The sequence below is a fragment of the Pteronotus mesoamericanus genome, unplaced genomic scaffold, assembly GCF_021234165.1.
Source record: "Pteronotus mesoamericanus isolate MK-2021 breed Mesoamerican mustached bat unplaced genomic scaffold, CSHL_Meso_final scaffold_582, whole genome shotgun sequence".
Classification (NCBI taxonomy): Eukaryota; Metazoa; Chordata; class Mammalia; order Chiroptera; family Mormoopidae; genus Pteronotus; species Pteronotus mesoamericanus.
In genome coordinates this window covers 531,588-552,513 of record NW_026555323.1, presented here as the reverse complement: position 1 = coordinate 552,513, position 20,926 = coordinate 531,588, and the positions used below count along the sequence as shown (strand labels likewise).

Below are 20,926 nucleotides of genomic sequence, written 5' to 3'. Positions count from 1 at the left end.
TGGGATCAGCTATAACCTTGATAGAACAGCTACTTAGTGCTGGGAGTCCTGGTAGTGAACCTAGCCTGAGGGTGGTCTTGGGGACCCCTGACAGAATTGTCACCTCAGACCACAAAAAAAATTTACCCAAAATGAATCATACTTTTAAATGTGAAGTAAAACTATAAAACTCTTAGGAGTAAATCTTTGTGACTTGAGTTGGGCAATGGATTCGTAAGATATGACACCAAGCCCTGGCAGGTGTGGCTCAGGTGGTTGGAGTGCCGTCCTGTACACCAATAGGTTGCAGGTTTGATTCCCAATCAGGGAACATACCGATGTTGTGGGTTCGAGCCCCAGTCAGGACACATGGGAGGCAACGGATTTATGTTTCTCTCTCTCTCAAATCAACGAGAGAAAAATATATCTTCAGGTAAAGATTAAAAAAAAAAAATGGAAAAACTAAAGAAAAAACCAAAACAACCAAACTTTATCAAAATTAAAGATTTTACGCTTCCAAAGACCCCATTAAGAAAGTAAAAAGACAACCTACAGGAGAAAATATTGCAAATCATACATCTGATAAGAACTGGTATAAAGAATGTACAAGGAACTCAATAAAAAGTCAGACAATCCAATTAAAAATGATAAAGGATATGAAATAGACATTTCTCTAAAGAAGATATACAAACTGTTAATAAGCACATAAAAATATGCTCAATATCACTCGTTGTTAGGAAAATGCAAATCGAAACTGCTATGCAATACCACTTAAGAGATGGTGGTGGCCAATATCAAAAAGACAAACAATGCCCTGACCGGCGTGGCTCAGTGGGTTGGGCACTGTCCCGCAAAGCGAAAAGTCGCCAGTTTGATTCCCAGTCAGGGAACACGCCTGGCTTTCGGGTGTGGTCCCTGGTCAGGGCTCCTGCAAGTGGCACCCAGTCGATGTTTCCCTCTCATATCAATGTTTCTCTCCCTCTCTTTCTTCCTCCTTTCCCCTCTCTCTAAAAGTAAATATATAAATCTTAAAAAAAAAAAAGACAGAAAAACAATGAGGGTCAGAAGGACGTGGACAAAGTAAGAGCTGCACATGCTGCTGGCGAGCGTGTGGGATGGTGCTGCCGCTCTGGACCACCCCCGGCAGGTGGGGGTTGAGCGCTCTGCCCCCTTCCCCAGAAGTACACTCTGTGAGGGGCAGGTCACCTCACAGGAGAGAAACCTGACAGACATTCCCTCAGCCAGGGATCACAGCCCACAACAGTGACTAGTCCTGTTCCAGCCTGTCCCTTTAACAGTATGATAAAAAGCGCCCTGCAGCCCTGGCTGGTGTGGCTGAGTGCACGGAGCACCAGCCTGTGAACCAAAAGGTCGCAAGTTCGATTCCCACTCAGGCACATGCCTAGGCTGCAGGCCAGGTTCCCCAGTAGGGGGCGCTCAAGAGGCAGCCACACAGCGATGTTTCTCTCCCTTTCTTTTTCCTTCTATTCTCGTCTTTGTAAAAGTAAATAAATAAAATCTTTTTGAAAAAAGGGCACTGCAGCTCTCTGGTCCTCTTTCCCAAAACCTGTAACCCCAATCTAATGATGAAAAAAAATCAGATAAGCCCAACTGAGGATCATTTGACAAAACGACTGATCCGTGTCCTTCCGAACCATCGAGGATACCACCCAGGGGAAGCCTAAGAAGCTGTCACAGCTCAGAAGAGCCGAAGGACTCTACCAGCTACACATGAATCCTGGATCAGAATGGTATCGTGGAAAAACAGGAGAAGTCTGAATAAAGTATGCACTTTAGTTAATAATAACCGATCAATATTGGTTTATTAAACTGTAACACAACTACTGTAAGATGACTAATAAAGGAAAATGTATGTAAGGCAAGTGGGGATTCATGGCACCTTCTTTTTGCAACTTTTCTGTAAATCTACATGTTGTAAAGTAAAACACTAAAAGGAAAGAGTAATATTAAAAGCCCCTCTCATTCATTAACTCTGATGCAAAAATCCTAAGCAAAATAGCACGCAAGTATATCCAGCTATATACCATATTTTGCTGTGCATAATGCTCACTTTTTGCCCATGTTTTTGAAGGAAAAATAAGGGTGCGCATTATACATGGGTAGGATGATTTCATACCATGGGTATAATGATGGATATAATAATCCTGTGTATAATGCGCACACAACTGTGGGTGGGCATTATACACAGAAGCGCATTATATGTGGTAAAATACAGTATAAGGAGGATTATATATCATGATCAAGTTGAGTTTATACCAGGAATGCAAGGCTGGCTTAATATCCAACCTGATTTTTAAAAAAATCCCATCAATGTAAATTCATCCCATGAATGGAATAAAACAAGTCATGTGAGAGTCTCTATGGATGCAACGTGTTTGATACAATATCTATTCAGGATAAAATCTCTCAGCAAACAAGGAAGAGGAGGCAACTGCCTTGTGCTGATGAAGGGTGCCTAGTGAAACCCATGGCAAATATGCTATTCGGTGATGGGATGAAACCCTCCCCTCGGAGACAAGAATCCAGACAAGGCCGCCCGGGGCCGCCTTCCATTTAATAAGCAGGGATCCTACACAGTGTGATTTTAAAAATAATAATAATAGGAAGATGAGAGATGAAATCAAACTATCACTTCCAGATGAGATGATTACACGAGCAGAAAATCCAAAAGAATCTATGGGTAATTTATTATAATTGATCAGTGAGTGTAGGCAAGTTGGCAGATAGAAGGCAAAATGCAAAACATAATTCAGATTTTAAACACCAGCGATATTTAGAAAACACTGTAAATATACCATCTAATACGAGACACCCCAAAATAAAGCTCACACAAGATGTGCAAGAGTTTTACACAGATTTAAAGAGAGAAATTAAAGAGACTCTAAACATGCGGAAGGATATGCCATTGTCATAAAGTGTTAATATTCTACATTGGCCAATTTTCCCTAAAATGACCTCTAGGTTTATTTGTATCTTCACTAAAAATTCCAATGGCTTCAATGGGATGGAAAAAGTGACTCTAAAATCTGTGTGAAAATATAAAGGGCAAGGCTATCCAAGGAATTCTTACGGACAGAAAGAGGTGCTTTCCTAGACCCAGAAGCAACTACAGTAACTGAGACAGAGGGCGGATAGGACAGGGATCCACAGCCCCGCACACTAGGACAGTGAGCAAGGCACCCCCGCACCCCACCCTGCCAGGCAGGGCCGCAGGACCCACAGCCAGGACGGCAAGTTGAGCGGGGTCAGAGAATTTCAGTTCTGCATGTGAAGGCAGAATGATTACAAAACATCCAGAAGGCAAAGTAAGAGAAAATCTTCATGACTTTAGGGCATGCAAAAAGTTCTTTCTTTTTTAACAGGTTTTATTCACTTATTTACTTTTAGAGGGCGAGAGAAAGAGAGGGAGAGAAACAGCGAATCAATCCATGGCCTCTCTTGCAGGCCCGCACACTGGGGACCTGGCCTACAACCCAGGCCTGTGCCCTGACTGGGAATCGAACCTGCAGACTTTCCGTTCGCAGGCCAGCGTTCAATCCACTGAGCCACACCAGCCAGGGCAGAAGATTCCTTAAAAAGGGCAGGAAAAGTACAACCACGAATAAAAGGAAACTGGCAGTGAAATGAAGGGCCCACGGCCCAGCCTGAGAGCAGAGGGGCCAGGGGACTCAGCTCTCAGCTGCCGAGGTTACTCCTGTCCCCTGTGCCACAGCTCACAGGCCCCTGATCCGCCCCAGAGGAGTTGTCAACAGAGACCAGGAACCTGCAGCCTATTTTATTCTGTTTGGACAACTGTGACCTACAGATGCAAAGGGCCGCCCCCCGCACAGAAGCGATGACAAAAAATAGGCAGTTTATTCGGGTCCTTGCCTCTGCTTTGCACAGGGGAGACGACAGGAGGCCGGAGTCACGGAAGGGAGAGAGAGCAGAGCGCGCTCACCTCCACCAGGGCGAACTTCTCCTCGCTGGTGTAGTTGTAGCGGGTGGCACGTTCGTACTCCTCCGCGTTGTCGGGGCAGTCTTTGTTGGAGTACTTGTCCGTGGGGTGCACGAGCTTCCACGAGTACTGGTGTGGTCAGAAAGAAGGCGACACACGGACTGAGTGCAAAACGCCGACCGGCGGGCCTCGTGGGAGGCGGTTAGTTACACAGACAGGAGCAGAGTAGGAACGATGGGCCGGGGGCGGAAGGTCGCCAGGGCGGAACGCCCCGGGTGCCCGGCAAAGTCAACTGTGAGGTGGGACCTGGCCCCCAGGGGGTCCTTTCCTCCCCCTGCACATCGCGGGCCATGTAGCTTTAGACGCCGTGTCGCTAGTCATGGGCAGACCCCCTGCGAGGGGGAACGGGCAGCGGGGCTGGAGAACAGCCTCACGCGACTCCCATGCAAGCCCTTGCAGCGAGGTTCTAACCCGCATCCAATAATCACGGGAACAAAGCCTCGGGCCTGTGAGTGCAGAGACAGAGCTCTGGTCAAGCTGGAGACGACATTTGGGCCTCAGTAGTGTGTTATAGCTCCAAGCCCAGCAAAGCAGCAAGGACAGGCGGGGTCCCCCCCCCCCCGCCCGCCGCCCCGCCATTCCCCCCCTCCCCCGGGGTCTGAGGGCAGGGCCAGCCCCAGTGGCTGACGACGCTCTGGCCTGGCACCGACCAATCAGTGGAGTCCACGAGCCTGAAAGGACACACCTGGAAAGCTGATGAAGGGTCTATGGACATCCTCCCCTAAAATCCCTGCTTTTAGAAAACAGATAAAAACTCTTCAGACAACGGCCCCAGTGATGAGGGGCCTGAGCGCACACACGCCAGCGGGCACAGGTGAGCGCTCTCTCTCACCCCAGCCTTCTCTCCGTCCTTTCCCCTGACACGTTTTCTTTACCTTCCTTTCTCTAAGCTCCAAGAGCCGTTCCTTTGCCTCTGTGACTTTTCTCCCCGCTCTGTGACTTTCTAAATAAACTTTCGCTTGTATTTGAGTTCCTTGGCCCTGAATTCTTTCTCATTCAAACTCAAGAACGGAGGTTGCCCAAGTGAAGTCTAACATCTGGTGCCGTTCGCTGTTAACATTCTGACAGGCATGACCACAGCGAAAGCTACTAAAAGGTCAGCCTTCTACTATTTGCTGCATCTGAAAGCTACACACATGCGCGCGCACATACACACACGCACACACATACAGAATCAATCTCCATAAAACCAGTCTGGCCTTGGGAGTTCAGGTTTAAGAAATATATCAGAGATTTGAGAGATACATCAGGGAAAATGGCCAGGGTATTTTGTCTGGAACATCTAAAACTCTAGGCATCTCATCAGCATTTAAAAAACGGATCTGTCTTTCAAATGATCATGTCCTCATTCAATACAAAATTTGTCTAATGAAAATAAACACCAACAACAAATCACCCGTGCCTTATAGGTATGCAAATCTTTATGGGGCATCCGAAACCGTTTGACAAATGCCACACACAAGGAACTGATGGCTGCCATTTCAAAGAAACTTCTCTTTAAAGAAACCTAAAATCATCATAATGGTCCAATTTTAATTCCCTCACTATGTCTTAACGGATGCAGCCATTTTTCTTTGTAACCCACACAAATGAAATGTATGTCGCATTGTCTTCCATTTAAATTGATACCTCACCTCATACCTAGGGCCCCAAATAAAAAGCCAATTGGTTCTTGAGCCAAAGACCACAGTTAATGCAGAAAAAGTACCAGTTCGTCAATTTCTTGATGAGTTTGAAAAGAAAGACATGTGTAACCAACTGCAGGGGTGGGGGAGCGGAGACGGTGTCCTCAGGCCTGCCCTGTCCCCTCCCCCAGCCCGGGTGCCTACCACTTCCATCACGTGGGCGCTCCACTGGGACAGCAGCTGCAGACCCTGCAGGGCCAGGTCGAAGAGCTTCCGGTACTCAGCGTCGGTCTTCTGAGCCTCCTGGCGGCCCGAACCCGTGACAACCTATAGCACCACAGGAGCATCGAGACCGCATCCCGCGTTCAGAAAAACCAGCCCCGTGTTTCCCCCTTGCCCATCAAACCCCAAAGGTACTGTCCCAAAACTGTTACGTGATGGGGCACCTGCGTCTTCCCTGCAGCAGAAGGCTGATGACCTCAGAGCCCCAAGAGAGCACCGGTCAAGCCAAGACGGAACAGACGGAAAGGCGTCCTCTCTCAAGGCCTCAGGCTCACAGCGCTTGCTGTAGACATGCTAATTAACTAGCGATTCTGCTGAGGGCCTGAGCAGCCCCTTTGTCAGGGAAGAAGTGGGGAAATAGGCACAAAAGACTCAGCAGCCAAGCGGGTTGAGAAATGCTCTGCTTTTCCTGGAAGCCCTTCTGGGGCGGGGCTGTCTCCAGCCCCCAGCACTTCCTCCGAACCCCTTCCCGTTACAGAAGACGCGGACTTCTGACCTCTCTTAACATGGATTTGAGAGCTAGGCCTTCTCCGCCAATAACCCTTTCCCTGCCCCAAACTCGATCGAGTGAATTTTGGCCTTTCTTTGGAAGCATCGAGCACGGGATGTGGCAGAGGGCGCTGCCAGCATCGATAGCTAAATATTAATAAAGGAAGGGAACAAAAGGGAATCACACATTACATGTTGGATTGGCCAAAAAGTTTGTGTAGTTTTTTCTGCAGGATGGCTCTACTAGTGCTTAGTTGCCTTTAAAGTCATTTGAAATGATTTTGTTACATTGTATTGCGACTGCGGTTCTATTAGCATGCACTAAAAACAAACAAACAAACAAAAAACCCTCACCAAAATTGGCGAATTTTTGTGCAGCCATTTTAATACTGAAGATGGAAAACACGTAACATTTTTGTCATGTTCTGCTTTACTATTTCAAGAAAGATAAAACGTCCTGGTTGGTGTGGCTCAGTAGACTGAGCACCAGTGTGAGAACCAAAAGGTTGCAGGTTTGATTCCCATGCCTGAGCTGCAGGCCAGGTTACCAAGTTGGGGGTGCAAGAGGCAACCAATCAATATATTTCTTGCACATTGCTGTTTCTCTCCTTCTCTTTCTCCCTCCCTTCCCTTACTTTTTCTCTCTAAAAGCAAGAAAATCTTTAAAAAAAAGTAATTAAAAAGGTAAAAACACAGCTGAAACGCAAAAAAAGATTTGCGCTGTGTATGTGACTGATCGAACATGTCAAAAACGGTTTGCGAAGTTCCTTGGTACTACTGACATTTTGGCCAAATAACTCTTTGCTGTAGGTCTCTTATGCTTTGGAAGAAGTTTAGCAGCCGCCCCGGCCTCTACCCGCTAGAAGCTATTTATTAGCGGGAGACAACCGACAAACTCAAAATATCCTGATCAATAGTTATTTGGGAAAATGAAAATGTGCCCTTTTTTTACAGAAAAAAGCTAAACGGACTCTTTGGCCAACCCTATATAACAAACCAGGGAGCTGAGTTAGGCAGTGCGCCCGCTTTGCCGGGAAGCTGCAGCTCCCCAGGTCTCCAGGAGACCTTGCTGCTGTCCTCCGCCCTCAGGAATTAGGCCCCTGAGCAACAGAATCGATTCTCCTGTGCCATTGTACCATTGCCCTGCATCCTGGACGGAGGGAGGGACAGGACAATAAAGGGGAAACTCTTCTGCTCGGCACCTGCCTAGGAGAAGCCAAGGCGGTGCCCAGGGGTCGTCCCTGTACTACAAGATGTGCGTGCGCAGCACGAGCGAAGGAGGCACCCATAAGGGGCGGGGCCTGGCCTGGGGAAAGGACCGGATTGGATAAGGGACACTCAACGCTGGAAAATCGAGGCAATGGATTGGTTAAGGGGAGGATCCAACGCAAACCCACAAAGGAGTGGGAAACTGGTTAGTTTGAAACAGCGCCTGGTCCTTCCCAAGCCTGAGGTAATACAATCGGGGCTTAACAAAGGCAGGCCCTTTCTCCCTCTCTAACAGGCCCGTTGTTCTCACCGTCCCCCTCCCTAGCAGACACGCAGGCTTAGCAGCCGATGGGGCGGCCGCCGCATGGGCTCCCAGAGGGGGAGCTAGGTGCCAGGCTGGGTACAGTGACACAGTGCCCACTGAGTCACAGCCCGGAACGGAGACTTGGCCAGCCGGGCAGGAACGAAGGCTGAACTGACTCAGCTTTGACGTGGACTAAACCAATGGCGCAGAAAGGACCCTGGCCTCTCCTCCCCGCTTGATGAAAACAGGCTGGACTTCTTCCACAGCGGACCAGGATGAGCTCGGGCCAGCCCTTTGGGTTCGCTCCTGCCTCAAGCCCTACGCGGCACCTCATCCTCCCGTGCACGGTCCCCGAAGCGCTTCTCTCGCGACACCACAAGGACCCCACTTCTACTGGTTCAGGGCTAAGACAAGCACGTGCACAGTGTGCTTCCGCTCAGCTAATCAAGGAAAACGCGCGCATTGCATGTATTTGCTTGTATAAAATAATGAAAACTTAGATTGAAGAATGCTGACCCACCAGACAAGGAAGGGGCGGGGGGGGGGGGGGGGGAGGGGGGCAGCCAGGCTCCTTTGAACATTCTCCTTTCATAGAGCTGCCTTTGGCCTCGCATACAGTTTATACATTATGACATAAAATGAGGTTGGCGGGGGGGGGGGGGGGGACCTGAGCCCTAAAACTCAAAAGCAAAATAAAACCATGAACGGAGCTATGTCATAAGCTGGCACCTGGGCTGCACAGAGGATCCAGGTATGAGTGCCTCACATTAAGTGCTGATTGTGGACACACCATTTCAAAGGCTCTTGTCTTGAATAAACAAATGGCGGCCACTCAATTAGGGGAGTCAGGTCGCCCCACGCTCCAAGTTTCCTTGTAACATACTGTTTGATCCCCGTGACAGACCTAAGGGACTTCTTCAGTGCTCCTGCTTTTCCCTCATATGCTAATCCCCACTCTTTTTAAATAAATACTCCATTTATTTATTTTTAAAGACTGGGGAGGGAGAACGAGAGGGAGAGAAACATTAATCAGGTGCCTCCTGTTTGCCCCCACAGCCGGGGACCTGGCCTGCAACCCAGGCATGCGCCCTGACTGGGAACCAGGCCGGCAGCCCTTCAGTCCACAGGCTGGTGGTTGGTCCGCTGACCCACACAGGCCAGGGCAACCACTGTATTTTGCCGCATATAATACGCACCCACATTTTGTGCGCATTATACATGAGATTTATACCCGTGATATATAATCATTATACCCACGTATAATGCGCATCCTTATATTCCCCTCAAAAATTTGGGCAAAAAAGTGCTCATTATACACAGCAAAATAGGGTCATCCCGACTCTTATGTTTGAAATTGATAAAGTGATAAAGAGTGGACCTGCAAAACTTTACGCCCAGCTCCTCCCACCTGGCCCCTCCCTTCACCTGTGTCCTCACCACGTGACCGCCTGCTGTGCCATGCATCCTGTAGGACCATGAGGAATAAACCTTGTTTATCCAAAGCTCCCTGAAGGTTGTAGCCAAGGTACATCCTGCGGGCATAACTGGACCCCATGGGCTGGTCCCCACACAGCACCGGCTCCAGCTGAGGAAGTGACAGGCCAGTGTCCCACAGGCATCACTCAATGCACACAAAGCAAAGCACTTCAGGTGACTTTGCCAAACAATGACTTAACATCCCCAGAGGGAGAAACTGAAGGACAACATTAACTGCAAAATAAATCTCAAACACCCTCCAGATGGCCAAGCATGGTTACTGCTTTTTGGTGACTCCGTCCAGCCCGCCTGGTAAACTTGGCCGGATGGAATATGCTTTGGCCGATGTAGCTGGAGGAGCCCCTTCAGTGGGAATTAAAACTGCAAAATGGTGCCCTGGCTGGGTGGCTCAGTTGGTTGGAGCATCATCCTGTGCACCAAAAGGTTGCGGGTTCGATCCCTGGTGAGGGCACATGCTGAGGTTGCAGGTTTGATCCCCATTTGGGATGTGTACAAGGAGGCAGCCAACTGATGTTTCTCTCCCACATTGGTGTCTCTCTCTCTCTAATCAATAAACACATCCTTGGGTGAGGAATGAAAAAACACCGGACCTGTGCATGCAGCTCCCCAAGTCCCTGGGTCCCTCCTGACCATTCTCAGCGCCCACACCACTAACTTCATTGCTTTGCCTGCGGCAATGTGAGAAGTGACATTCCCGTGGCCCCTTCAGGCCAGACCCCGCCTCCTCGCCGCCGGTACCCCCTCCACAGGCTTGGAGCCACACTGGGCAGGTAGGGGCACATAACCAGACCCTGTCTGGGCACCCAGGAGGTCCCCCCACCAACCCACAGGCTCCGGCATGCATCCGGCCTCTGCACTTCCTCCCTCTCCACCCCTTCGAGCAGCTTGGAACCGTGGGAAACGTGGGACTAGACTAGGAAATGCTACTTGACTCCTAGTCTCTCCTCAGTCCTCTCTCTCGGGTCCCTGTTACATTTTTCTGGAAAAAAAAAAAAAGGCAGATGAGGTTCGTTGCACGGCCGCGTCCGTTGTAATGGGTGCCTCTGAAGATCTGGCACTAATCTCTGTCTCTGAGAGCGATGCAAGTCAGCGCTTAGGGACAGAGAGCAGAGGTGACCGCGGCGCCCCCTGCCGGGCGCGGGCTCTGACCTCGCTGTTGCTGTAGCGCGCCAGCTCGGAGATGAAGCGCATGTGGTCCTCCCGGATCTGGATCATCTGCTCGCAGATGTTGTACTGGGGGCTGCTGCCGGAAGACGTGCACGTCCACCTGGTGGCGAGGGAAGCGTGTCACCGGGAGGGGCGCCTGCGCAGGGCCGCGTTGGCCGGGATGCACTCAAGACAGCCCCAGGTCCCCGCAGGAGGAAGGGGGGACGAGGAGGCGGAGCCTCAGGGAGGAAGCAGCTGGCCTGGCCCCAAGGCCCCGGGTCCCAGTCTCTGTCTGGCCTTCTTATTCTGTCTTTGAAATGTGATCCTAATTTCTCCTCAATCACCAGGCTACTTTCTACTGCGATGTAAGTTAGAGCACCGGGAGCACAGTCAGTAATATTGTAATAACTATGTATGGAGCCGGGAGGGCGCTAGAAATATCGAGGGAATACTTTGTAAAGTATTAGTATGACTGTCTAACCACAACGCTGCACACTGAAACTGACACAAAGGAATGTTGAGTGTCAACTGTAATTGAAAAATGAAATTAACAACAGCAAAAAAAACCCCACAAAAAAAAACCCCAAACAAATACACTGCGCTCTCAACAGCTGAGAGCTGTTGCTGGAATTAGGACTCTGTACCACCCTAGCAGAGACCCGCGGCCACATGACTGCAGGGCCAGTGGGGACTGATACTCCTGTATAGCTCACACGGGAAAACAAGAAGCCACTGCAAAAGGCAAGTCAGCAGGAGGCTCAGGAAGGAGCGCGAGTTGGAAACTGACATGACCTGCAAGTTAGACGGTATCGGCGTGACGACCTACGTGCACAATGCACCATCCAGCAGCAAACAGACACAAGCAAGTGGGAGAGGAGTTTATTAAGAATTAAAACTGCTGGAAGCTGGTGGTCTTGGGACGAAAGCCTGGCCTTGGGGCTTAGAGGGCTGCTTCCTTGCTCTGTCCTCGCCGCTTTTACCCAGCTGGCACCCTCTACCCAAAGGGGACAGTGCAGTGACCACTTTTGGAGATAATCCATCCCAAGCGGCATCCCTTTCAGACTTGCTTTTAAAAAAGTTTTTTGTAAAGATTTTATTTATTTTTTAGACAGAGAGGAAGGGGGAGAAAGAGAGGGAGAGAAACATCAATTGTTTGCCTCTCGCGCGCCCCCAGCTGGGGACCTGGCCTGAAACCCAGGCATGTGCCCTGACCAGGAATCGAACCAGTGATCTTTTGGTTCACAGGCTGGAGCTTGGGCCCTTTGTAACATTCTATTCCATGTAGAATGATGGGTTATGGTGGCATCACCCAAGGCAGCTCCTCAAGTCTGCAATGAGCATGCAAGGCCCAGGCCCTGCATGGGGTCTACCCTCAGTACACGGGGGTCCCCACAGGCCCCAAACAGCAGGTCCAGCCCTGCAAGTCCCTGAAGGGAATCCAGAGCCTGAGAGCTGACATTTGTGCCCTCGTTGCCTCGCCCTTTCTGGGCCACTGGGGCTGGCTCAGGGCTGACTGCTGCCCACTAAAGCTCCCCCCACGCAGGGGGCTGCTACACACGCCCATTAATACCAATTAAACGCTATCAACTTGCAACAGATCATATGAAAAACAAAAATAAGTAACTACGGCCCTGGCTGGTGTTGCTCAGTTGGTTAGAGAGTCATCCCATAACTGAAAGGCTGTGAGTTTGATTCCCAGTCCAGGCACATGCAGGAGGCAACCAATCAATGCTTCTCTCTTGCATCGATATTTCTCTCTCCCCCTTCCCATCTCTCTAAAAGCAATGGAAAAAAAAAAGTCCTCATATGAGGATTAAAAAAAAAAAAAAAAAATTAAGTATACCAAACTCATCGTTTCCTGATTTTCTTACTGACATTCTGGTGACTGCTAATCTAGTGGGGTCTGGTGACCCTATTTGCATCTGTCAGGGAGCAGCCAGCTTGAAGAGCCATCACTTGGTTGCGTTGAACTCCCTCAGGCGGGCGTTTCATCCCCAGGAACAACCTTATGCTCCAGATCAGAGCCTGAGTCGGTGATGAAGCTCAAAGAGGTTTCGGTTTACTAAACATGACTCAGAGGAGGGTGAGAAGTTGTCTAAATGGGCTCACCTATCAGACTAAACGGTGGTTCACAAGGAAATAAGTGGGCACAGAGCTTGGCAAACAGGCCAAATGCGTCCAGGGTTTATAGGGCCTCAGAGCCACACTCAATGGTTTTTACATATTTAAAAGGTTGTGGGTTCGATCCCCAGTCAGAGCACATACAAAAATCAACCAATGAATGCATCAGTAAATGGAACAACAAATCAATGTTTCTCTATTAAAAAAAAATCAATAAAGTAAATAAAAATAATTTTTTTTTAGAAGCATGGCTCTTTTCTTAAAGATGTTATTTATTTATTTTTAGACTGAGGGGAAGGGAGGGAGGAAGACAGGGAGAGAAACATCAATGTGCGGTTGCCTCTCACGCGCCCCCTACTGGGGGCCTGGCCCCACAACCCAGGCATGTGCCCTGACTGGGAATCCAACCGTGGACCCTTTGGTTCACACATGGGCAATCAACCCACTGAGACACAACGCCAAGGTCAAAACAAAATTTTTAAAAAAGTAACCAATGAATGCAACAAATCGATGTTTCTCTCTCTCCTTTCCTCTAAAAATCAATAAATAAAAAGTTTAAAAATTAAAAAAAATTAGCCACCAACTATTAAATATTTGAGATGTGGCTGTTCTAAAGGAAATACTATATTTTGTCGTGTATAATATGCACCGTTTTCGCCCAAATATACCTTGTATCTGTGCTTGTGTTTTGTAATTGTTACATAAAACGTCTTGTACCATAATGTGTTTAAAAAGAAATGCAAAAGCTCTATTATAATACCAAAAAACAAGGATCTAAATATAAATACGAAATTGAATTAAAAATTTTAAACAAAAGATTTTTTTCCTGAAAGTTTGGGCCAAAAACGTGGCTGTGCACTATACACGGGAATGCATTATATGTGGCAAAACATGATAAATTACATTTTTAAGGAATTTAAATGTAAACAGCCACATACGGCAAGGGCTACTAGATTAGCCATTCTTTTCCAGATGGCTGAGAATGTAAAGGTGTGATCACTGGACAAACATGTAATGTTACGAAACCACAGTGAAAGTATTCCAGAACATTCTAACTGGGCGGTTCACTCTCCTACCGAGATTTATTTTCCTCATAGTGGGCGCTGGTCTTGATGTATCTTGCCAGTTCTATTTGCATGTCCCCAAACAGCGGAACCACCTGGAGTTGCTATATTCAAAGAACAGAAACAAAAAACGCATCATCATGTATGTTTAGTCATCAAATGCATAACCACAAGACGAATGAATAATGCTAACAATTACTGTGGGTGGAATGCTATTTCTGCAAGTCATTTGGTGCAAAAAAGTCATAAACAGCTTCTACATTCACTTGAAGAACAAAATACAAGAAGCAACATTCATAAGACTATTTCAAATATTACAGTTAAACTAACTCTGGCTAGATCCATGGTAATTCCTATATAGTAGGAACAATTAGAAAATGAAAACGGAAAGTGAAAGAATTTGTAATAGCATCAAAAACTTAAAAATACACATGCATACAATAGATGAAATAGGTACAAGGTCTCTAAGCAAAAATACTACCAAAAATTCTGGAGAGAATTTTAAAGTTTTACGTGAATGGAAAGATATATCAGGTTCATGTATTGGAGGACTTGGTATTTTAAAAAGAGCATTCTCCCTAAATTGCTCTATACATGCAATGGAATCCCAAACAATATTCCAAGAGGAAAGTGGTTTATGAGTTGTGTGCATATGGGAAAATCACAAGCCAGTTCTAAAAGGCATTTTGAGAGGCGAAGAGACAACACGCCCAACAATCTTGAAGAACGTAACGCGCAGACTTCCTGGTAAGCAGATCAAATCTCCTGGGAAGCCACAGCCATGAGGAGCGCGTGGCCTTGGAGCACGGAGGAGACCAGTGGGGCAGGACAGAGAACCTAAGACAGAGTCACAGACAGACACCTGGTTTATGGCCCATGTCATGCAGAACAACGCAGGACGGATGGTCTTCGCGATGAACGGGCAGAGTCAACCGGGTACCCATGATGGAGAAAAATAGTCCGTGAATGTCAACCCCTACCTCACACCACACAGAGGCCAGTTCCAGGGGGAAGCTATAGACCTTGATGGAAGAGGAAGTTGATGCTTCTAGAAGCTAACCCCGCAGGAAGTCTCATGAGCCCGCTGTACACAAACGTTTCTTAACATGGACATTAAAGATGTCCATCTTACACTGGACTACAATAAAATTAAGAACCTCTCTTTACCAAACAACACTTTTACGAAGGTGAAAAGGAGAGGAATGCCATGTGCGCAACAAACGCCATGCACCTAAAATACGCGACGAGTTACAAATCCACAGGGGGAAAAAACCGCCAAGAAATTTGAAGTGATGCTTCAAAAGAAAAGAACACATGAAGTGCTAGAATAGGAAAAGTCCCCAGAAAAACATCACCTGAGCCAAGGGAAACTCTAGCCAATAAAATCGTAATGACATACCAGCCCTTCAGGATGCCCTCCCAAAAAAGTGACAGTGTCGAGTGTCAGCGAGGATGGGGAGCAATGGGAACGCCAATCGGCACAGTCACATGGGAGGCTGGTTCCGCTGTGTCTACTACCCCTGAAAATGTTCATGTCTGTGACCCCGAATCCCACCCTGGGGTAAATGCCCAACAGAAGCGCGCGCACACGTGCGCTAAGTCAAAGCACCAGCCACAGCCCAGGAACGACCTCATGCCGGTCACAGCAGAATGGATACCTACTAACAAACTGCGGTATAACCATCCAAGGGCCAGCAGCTCCGCAATGAAAACCTACGGACCCCGGCTGCGGACTCCCAGAAGGATGCCTCTAACACAGTGAGCAGCCAGATGCGAGTACGCGCGGCAGGATCTTCTCGCGAGAGTCACACCCAGAGAGAACCAGTGCAGGGGGCAGGCACCTTCGCAGACAGGAGCAGAGCGCCACCCCGACCCTCATCCCAGGACAGCTCAGGGTCCCGGGTAACCGCCCCAAATTCAGACGGAACGCACATCAATCGAAATGTCACTCACCTTGAAGAACTTGTCGATTTTGGACAAGTTTATCCTTTTCTTGGCATCCAGCTTATAGATGTTGCTGACGCTCCCATCCATCAGGTATAAGCCAAACCCCATGACCTGAAAGAGCGCAACATGGAGCAGAAGAGTCAGACCCGACAGGTTCGTTACCCACGAGCACTTACCGGCTACAGTTCAGAATTTTGAAATGACAACTCACTCTTTTTTTCAGAAAGCAATTCTAAAAGCTCCTCGGGAATACATGCTATCCCTTCATACGAAGCTAAGCTATCCTTTTTTATTTTTATTTTTTTATACTCACCTGAGGACATGCTTATTGAGTTTAAAGAAAGGGGAAGGGCAGTAGGGAAGAGAGGGAGAGAAAAATTTAGAGAGGGGAGGGGAAGCTGAAGGGAGAGGGAAAGAGAGCGAAACATCAATGCCGGAGAGAAACATTAATCGGTTGTCTCTTGTACATGCACCGACCTGGTACCGACCCCCCTGGGTATGTGTGCTGACCAGGAATCGAACCCATGGACTTCTGGTTTATAGGACCATTCTCCAACAACCGAGCCACACCAGCCACGGCTGAAGCTACTCTTTTATGTGTCGTTTCTTCTGGCTATTTCAATGTCCTCCCAGGCACATTGACCACCTCACCTCCGGTCGAGCACAGGGCAATAGTTAGTATGGATTTCCGCCCGCAGCCACGGCCACGGGCTCCCGCACCTGCCGTCCCAGGGTGCTGCACTGGACAGCGCCCTACACCCCAACCCTCCGTGATGCTATCCAGGGTGGAGAGGTGTCAGCTCCCACAGGCAGGGCTGTGGGAGGGACACCCAGCCCAGATCCCCCAGGATTCCCTCCATACAGGGCAGATCGGGAAGCAGGAAACCCTGGACTCCCTTCTCCCCCTCCCAGTGAGAAATGCCACTGACAACCTTCCCGATTTGAACAGAATAGTAACAAAAATCACGGTGGCCCCGGCTGGTGTGGTTCAGTAGATTGAGCACAGCCCTACAAACCAAAGGCTGCTGGTTCGATTCCCGGTCAAGACACATGCCTGAGTTGCAGACAATGTCCTCCCTTGGGGGACTGTGAGAGGCAACTAATCGATGTTTCTCTCATACATCAATGTGTTTCTCTCACTCTTTCTCCCTCCCTTCCTTCAAAAAAAAAGAAGAAGAACAGGGTGAATGGCCACGTTTCTTGACCAAAAAAGGCAACTTTATTCACGGAGACATGGTACACGGATGCTCCTGTGCTCATGATGCACTTGTACCCCAATAAACACATCGTAAGTTGAAAATTTCATAAGTCAAAAATGCATTTCTCCCTGGTTGGTGTGACTCAGTGGACTGAACATGATCCTGTGAACTGAAAGGTCACTGGTTCGGTTCCTGGTCAAGGTGTATGCCTGGGTTGCGGGTCAGGCTGGGGGCATGGGAGAGGCAACGGATCAATGTATTTCTCGTGCATCAATGTTTCTCTCCCTCTCTTTCTCCTTCCCTACCTGTCTCTCTAAAATAAGAACATCACAGCTTAGCCTCACCGACCCTCAACGTGCTCATGCCGCTCCCACTAAGCCCACACCTGGACAAAACCATCTCGCTGCTGCTGTCCAAAAATTACCCGACAGAACATTCTACCACTTATCACTAGCCTGGGAAAAAAATAGCAAAATTTAAAATCAAAGTATGGTTTCTACTGAACGTGTATCACTTTCACACCGAAGTTGAAAAATCGTAAGTCGGACCCCCTCTAATTAATTCCTAGGAATGATATGCTTAACAAGCCCACTCTGGTATAAGCTCTGCTACAAGAGGCTGAACGCTGAGCGAAGTCCTTGACCCCAGACTTGTCACCCACAAACACCTGCTCGGGGCTGGGGGTGGGGCCCTCCTGGCTCTGGGGTCAAGTTCAGGACACACTCAGGGAATGTGTGGAAAGCCTGTAGGACAGGCTGCTGGACACACACAGACACACAGCTGCATAAATCTGAGAGTAAGACAAACCTGTCAAAAGGACGCAGACAGCCCTGACTGGCGTGGCTCAGTGGATTGAGCACCAGCCTGTGAACCAAAGGGTCGTTGGTTCGATTCCCAAGCAGGGCACATGCCTGGATTGTGGGCCAAGTCCCCAGTAGGGGGCGCACAAGAGGCAACCACACATTGATGCTTCTTTCCCTCTCTCCCTCCCTTCTGCCTCTCTAAAAATAAATAAACATTTTTTTAAAAAGACACAAAACGTATGTCAAGGAGAGCCGGCTGCCCATCACCCCTGCCCACGTACTTTGAGAAGCATGTGTTTTTCGCTGGGCGTCAGGTACATCCTGTTTTCGTAGTAATCCACGCACAGATTCACGATGTCGGCCAGGAGCTCTTCGTAGCCAGAAATCACTTCAAGCTGTTGCTGCAGAGACTGAAAGAGGGGGAAACTGTGCCACCGGCTGCTCTCGGGCCTCCGGCTCTGCCCGCCCGCCTGCCCGCCTGGCAGCCAGGGCCTTGCCTTACTTGTGTGATCTTGTTGTGGTTGGCCAGGAACATGGACAGGTTCTGCGACTCCTGGATGGATTGCGGGTCTGCCATTTTCCGCAAAAACTGTGCAGCCCTTTGAAGGCAAAAAAAAAAAAAAGAAAGAAAAAGAAAAACCAAAAACCAAGCTGATCAACCAACTAAGTGATTAAAAAAAAAAGCCAGGAAAATCAAGATCACCTTTCTGTGGCCACAGTTATCTGCAGAAATGTGGTCTTAGCAGCTGGTTACAGATTCAGCCTCCTTGAACCCTCCTGGGCCCTGAGCTGCTCAGCTCACAACACTGCGCTCCAGAGCTGGTGGCAATGACACTGGCAGGCCTTCCTGAAGGGCCACTGCATGCTGGCCCTCGCCAGGGCCACCTGCCCCCAAGTCTGAGGACAGCCACCTCCCCGGAGCGAGTGATGAAGATGGCCAGCCACACTCAGGTTCTGGGCCAAGACGCCTCTGCACCACCTCATCTCCTGCAGGTCAGGGACCATGCACAGTTCTGGGGCCAAAAGCCTGGGACAGAATCCTGGTTTTGCTACCAGCACTCAGATCCATTTTGGACCGACCTCTGGAATTCGCGCAAGCCTCACTTTTGACGTCTGTGGCAAACGACTCACCCCCAGGGCTGAAAGGAACACACAGAATGGCCTGTCCATCGAGGTCCAACCACAGTGCAGGGCCTGTGCGGAGCCTCTGAGGTCTCGCAACGCAGTGTGAGGTGGGTGTGAGGATTCCGCACATCTAAGGCGGGCCCCCGAACGTCTAGTGATCTAGTTGGAACTGCCACATAAGGTCATGTCTGTACAACCTAGAACCTTGGGGGCTGTACCAAAGAAAAATACCCGCGGCAAAGACGGATAACCTCTCCTGCCTCCTTAGGAATAAACCCCAATTTCCACGCAACAGCAATAGCCTCATCTCCACATGATCGACAGCTGAGCCATGAGACATCATGAGCAGTGTGGCAAGGCGCCTGAAAGTTTACTTATGGGGAATAGTGCAGGCCCTTTTATTCTTCTTCCTCCTTGGTGACTAGAGTGTAGAAATGATGGCGGGAGTTCAAGCAACCATTTTGTACCACGAGGCAGAACATGAAAACAGCAGAGCAGCGAGACAGCAGGAATCCTGGGTCCTGAACACTGTGGAACCGCCCCCATCAGCTGCAGGCCACCTGTCTCAGAACTTTTCAGATCAGAGAATCTGACATGTTATTAAGCCACTGTTATTTCTGTGGGTTTTTACAAATTATATATGGTTAAACCTCCTATTAATTTATATGTAATATCCCTTTTTTTAAAGTGCTCACTTTATCAATTTAGTGGCTGCTGAGGCTAAGGAAGGGATCGAAGATACTGTTTTCTCTTTGCCTCAAGCCTCGCCATAACCATATGGGTGATCTTGGCATCGAGGTTCAGAAAGGCTACCAGCTGGATGCAAATAAAATAGGTGTGAGTGTCGGTGCTGGGAGGCTGGGGAGGAAGGGGGTTACTGTTTGGAAAAGGAAACCAACAGGGGGTCCCAAACAGAGGACACAGGAAGAGGCTGTTAAAAGGGGTGAGGAGGCGCCTGAGGGGCGGTAAAGATGCCCAAGCAGCTCCTGGAGGGGTGCCCAGGCCCCTCCGAGACAGCCTTCCATGGAGCAGCCCCATGATAAAGTTATTTTACAACCTAGCCTTTGGAATAAAAATGCTGTTTGCTAAGCAAAAAGAAAGCATTTACTAAAAGAAAAAAAAAGCCCTTTTTGAAATTTAAAATCACTGATGCCCTGCACCTTTGACAAAGTCAGCAGGGCTGAGAAAGCTGCTTGAAATTACGCAGCAAGCTCTGGCCGGGTAGCTCAGTTGTTAAGAGCGTCATCCCACTACGCTGAGGCTGCGGGTTCGATCCCTGGTCAAGGCACATACAAGAATCACCAATGAATGCATCAATGAGTGGACAACAAATCAATGTTTCTTTCTCTCTCCTTCCTTCCTCTCTCTCTAAAATCAATAAATTTAAAAAAAAAATTTTTTTTTTAAAATCATGCAGCAATGATCTGTGAAGCCAGGAGCAGAAGCTGCTCTTCTGGTTGGGTGGGTTCCACCCTCCACCCCTCAGAAGCCCCCACACTCCACCCACACTATCATCAAGTGGGGACAACTCCAGACTTTCTTCCCCAAGAGGAGTAAACAGGTCAACTCCAAAAACCTGGCAGTTCTCAAAATCAGAGCTGATTCTGGGTGAATGGTATGCAATGCCTGTACTTACTCACATGAATAAGGCTTAACATCTGCGTGATCTAGCGCCACTCCCACCTCATCCCTAAATCTCCCTTTTGTGCCCTATCCTGGATCAATTTCATTTTAAAGACACAGCAACAGGGGTATGATTTCAGATGTAACATAGTACAGCAACGGAAAATCTCTTCCAGCTTAACTTCATTGCTCAGATTCCTTGTCTGGCAAGAGGAAACATGACTCAGCATCTTGTTCTAGCCAGTCGTGCCTTCAGTTACCCGGTACAGACCCTCTAAGTTGAGTCAATCAGAAGTCAGCAGGCAACCCACCTGTCCCTTCCTGCCACCAACCCTCCCACACTGTGTTCCAGAAACACATAGCCACATGACGCCCGCCTTTTCCAATTCTCTCCTCCACATTCAAAAAGAAAACTGCCCGGCGTAGGGGGAGAGCCAGTATGAGAAACCCGGAAGCTCAGCGTGACCCTGTGACGGTCCACGGGACCAGCTCTGC

General features: G+C 48.7%; 1 protein-coding gene across 2 annotated transcripts in view; it reads right to left on the bottom strand.

Annotated features, from left to right (window-relative positions):
* The window catches only part of CYFIP1 (cytoplasmic FMR1 interacting protein 1), a 93,407-nt gene that overhangs the window by 42,222 nt on the left and 30,259 nt on the right, over positions 1-20,926 (bottom strand). Inside the window, exons 1-8 of one of the 2 annotated variants that reach the window (XM_054561936.1) lie at positions 18,387-18,456; positions 18,186-18,282; positions 17,965-18,093; positions 15,688-15,792; positions 13,747-13,838; positions 10,553-10,670; positions 5,827-5,949; positions 3,941-4,066 (exon numbers count right to left, since the gene is read on the bottom strand). In XM_054561936.1, coding sequence (XP_054417911.1) covers positions 3,941-4,066; positions 5,827-5,949; positions 10,553-10,670; positions 13,747-13,838; positions 15,688-15,792; positions 17,965-18,093; positions 18,186-18,260 — 768 coding nt within the window. In that variant the 5' untranslated portion in view covers positions 18,261-18,282; positions 18,387-18,456. Of the gene's footprint in view, positions 1-3,940; positions 4,067-5,826; positions 5,950-10,552; positions 10,671-13,746; positions 13,839-15,687; positions 15,793-17,964; positions 18,094-18,185; positions 18,283-18,386; positions 18,457-20,926 lie in introns of those variants that run through there. The other variant, XM_054561935.1, reaches the window with a different exon arrangement.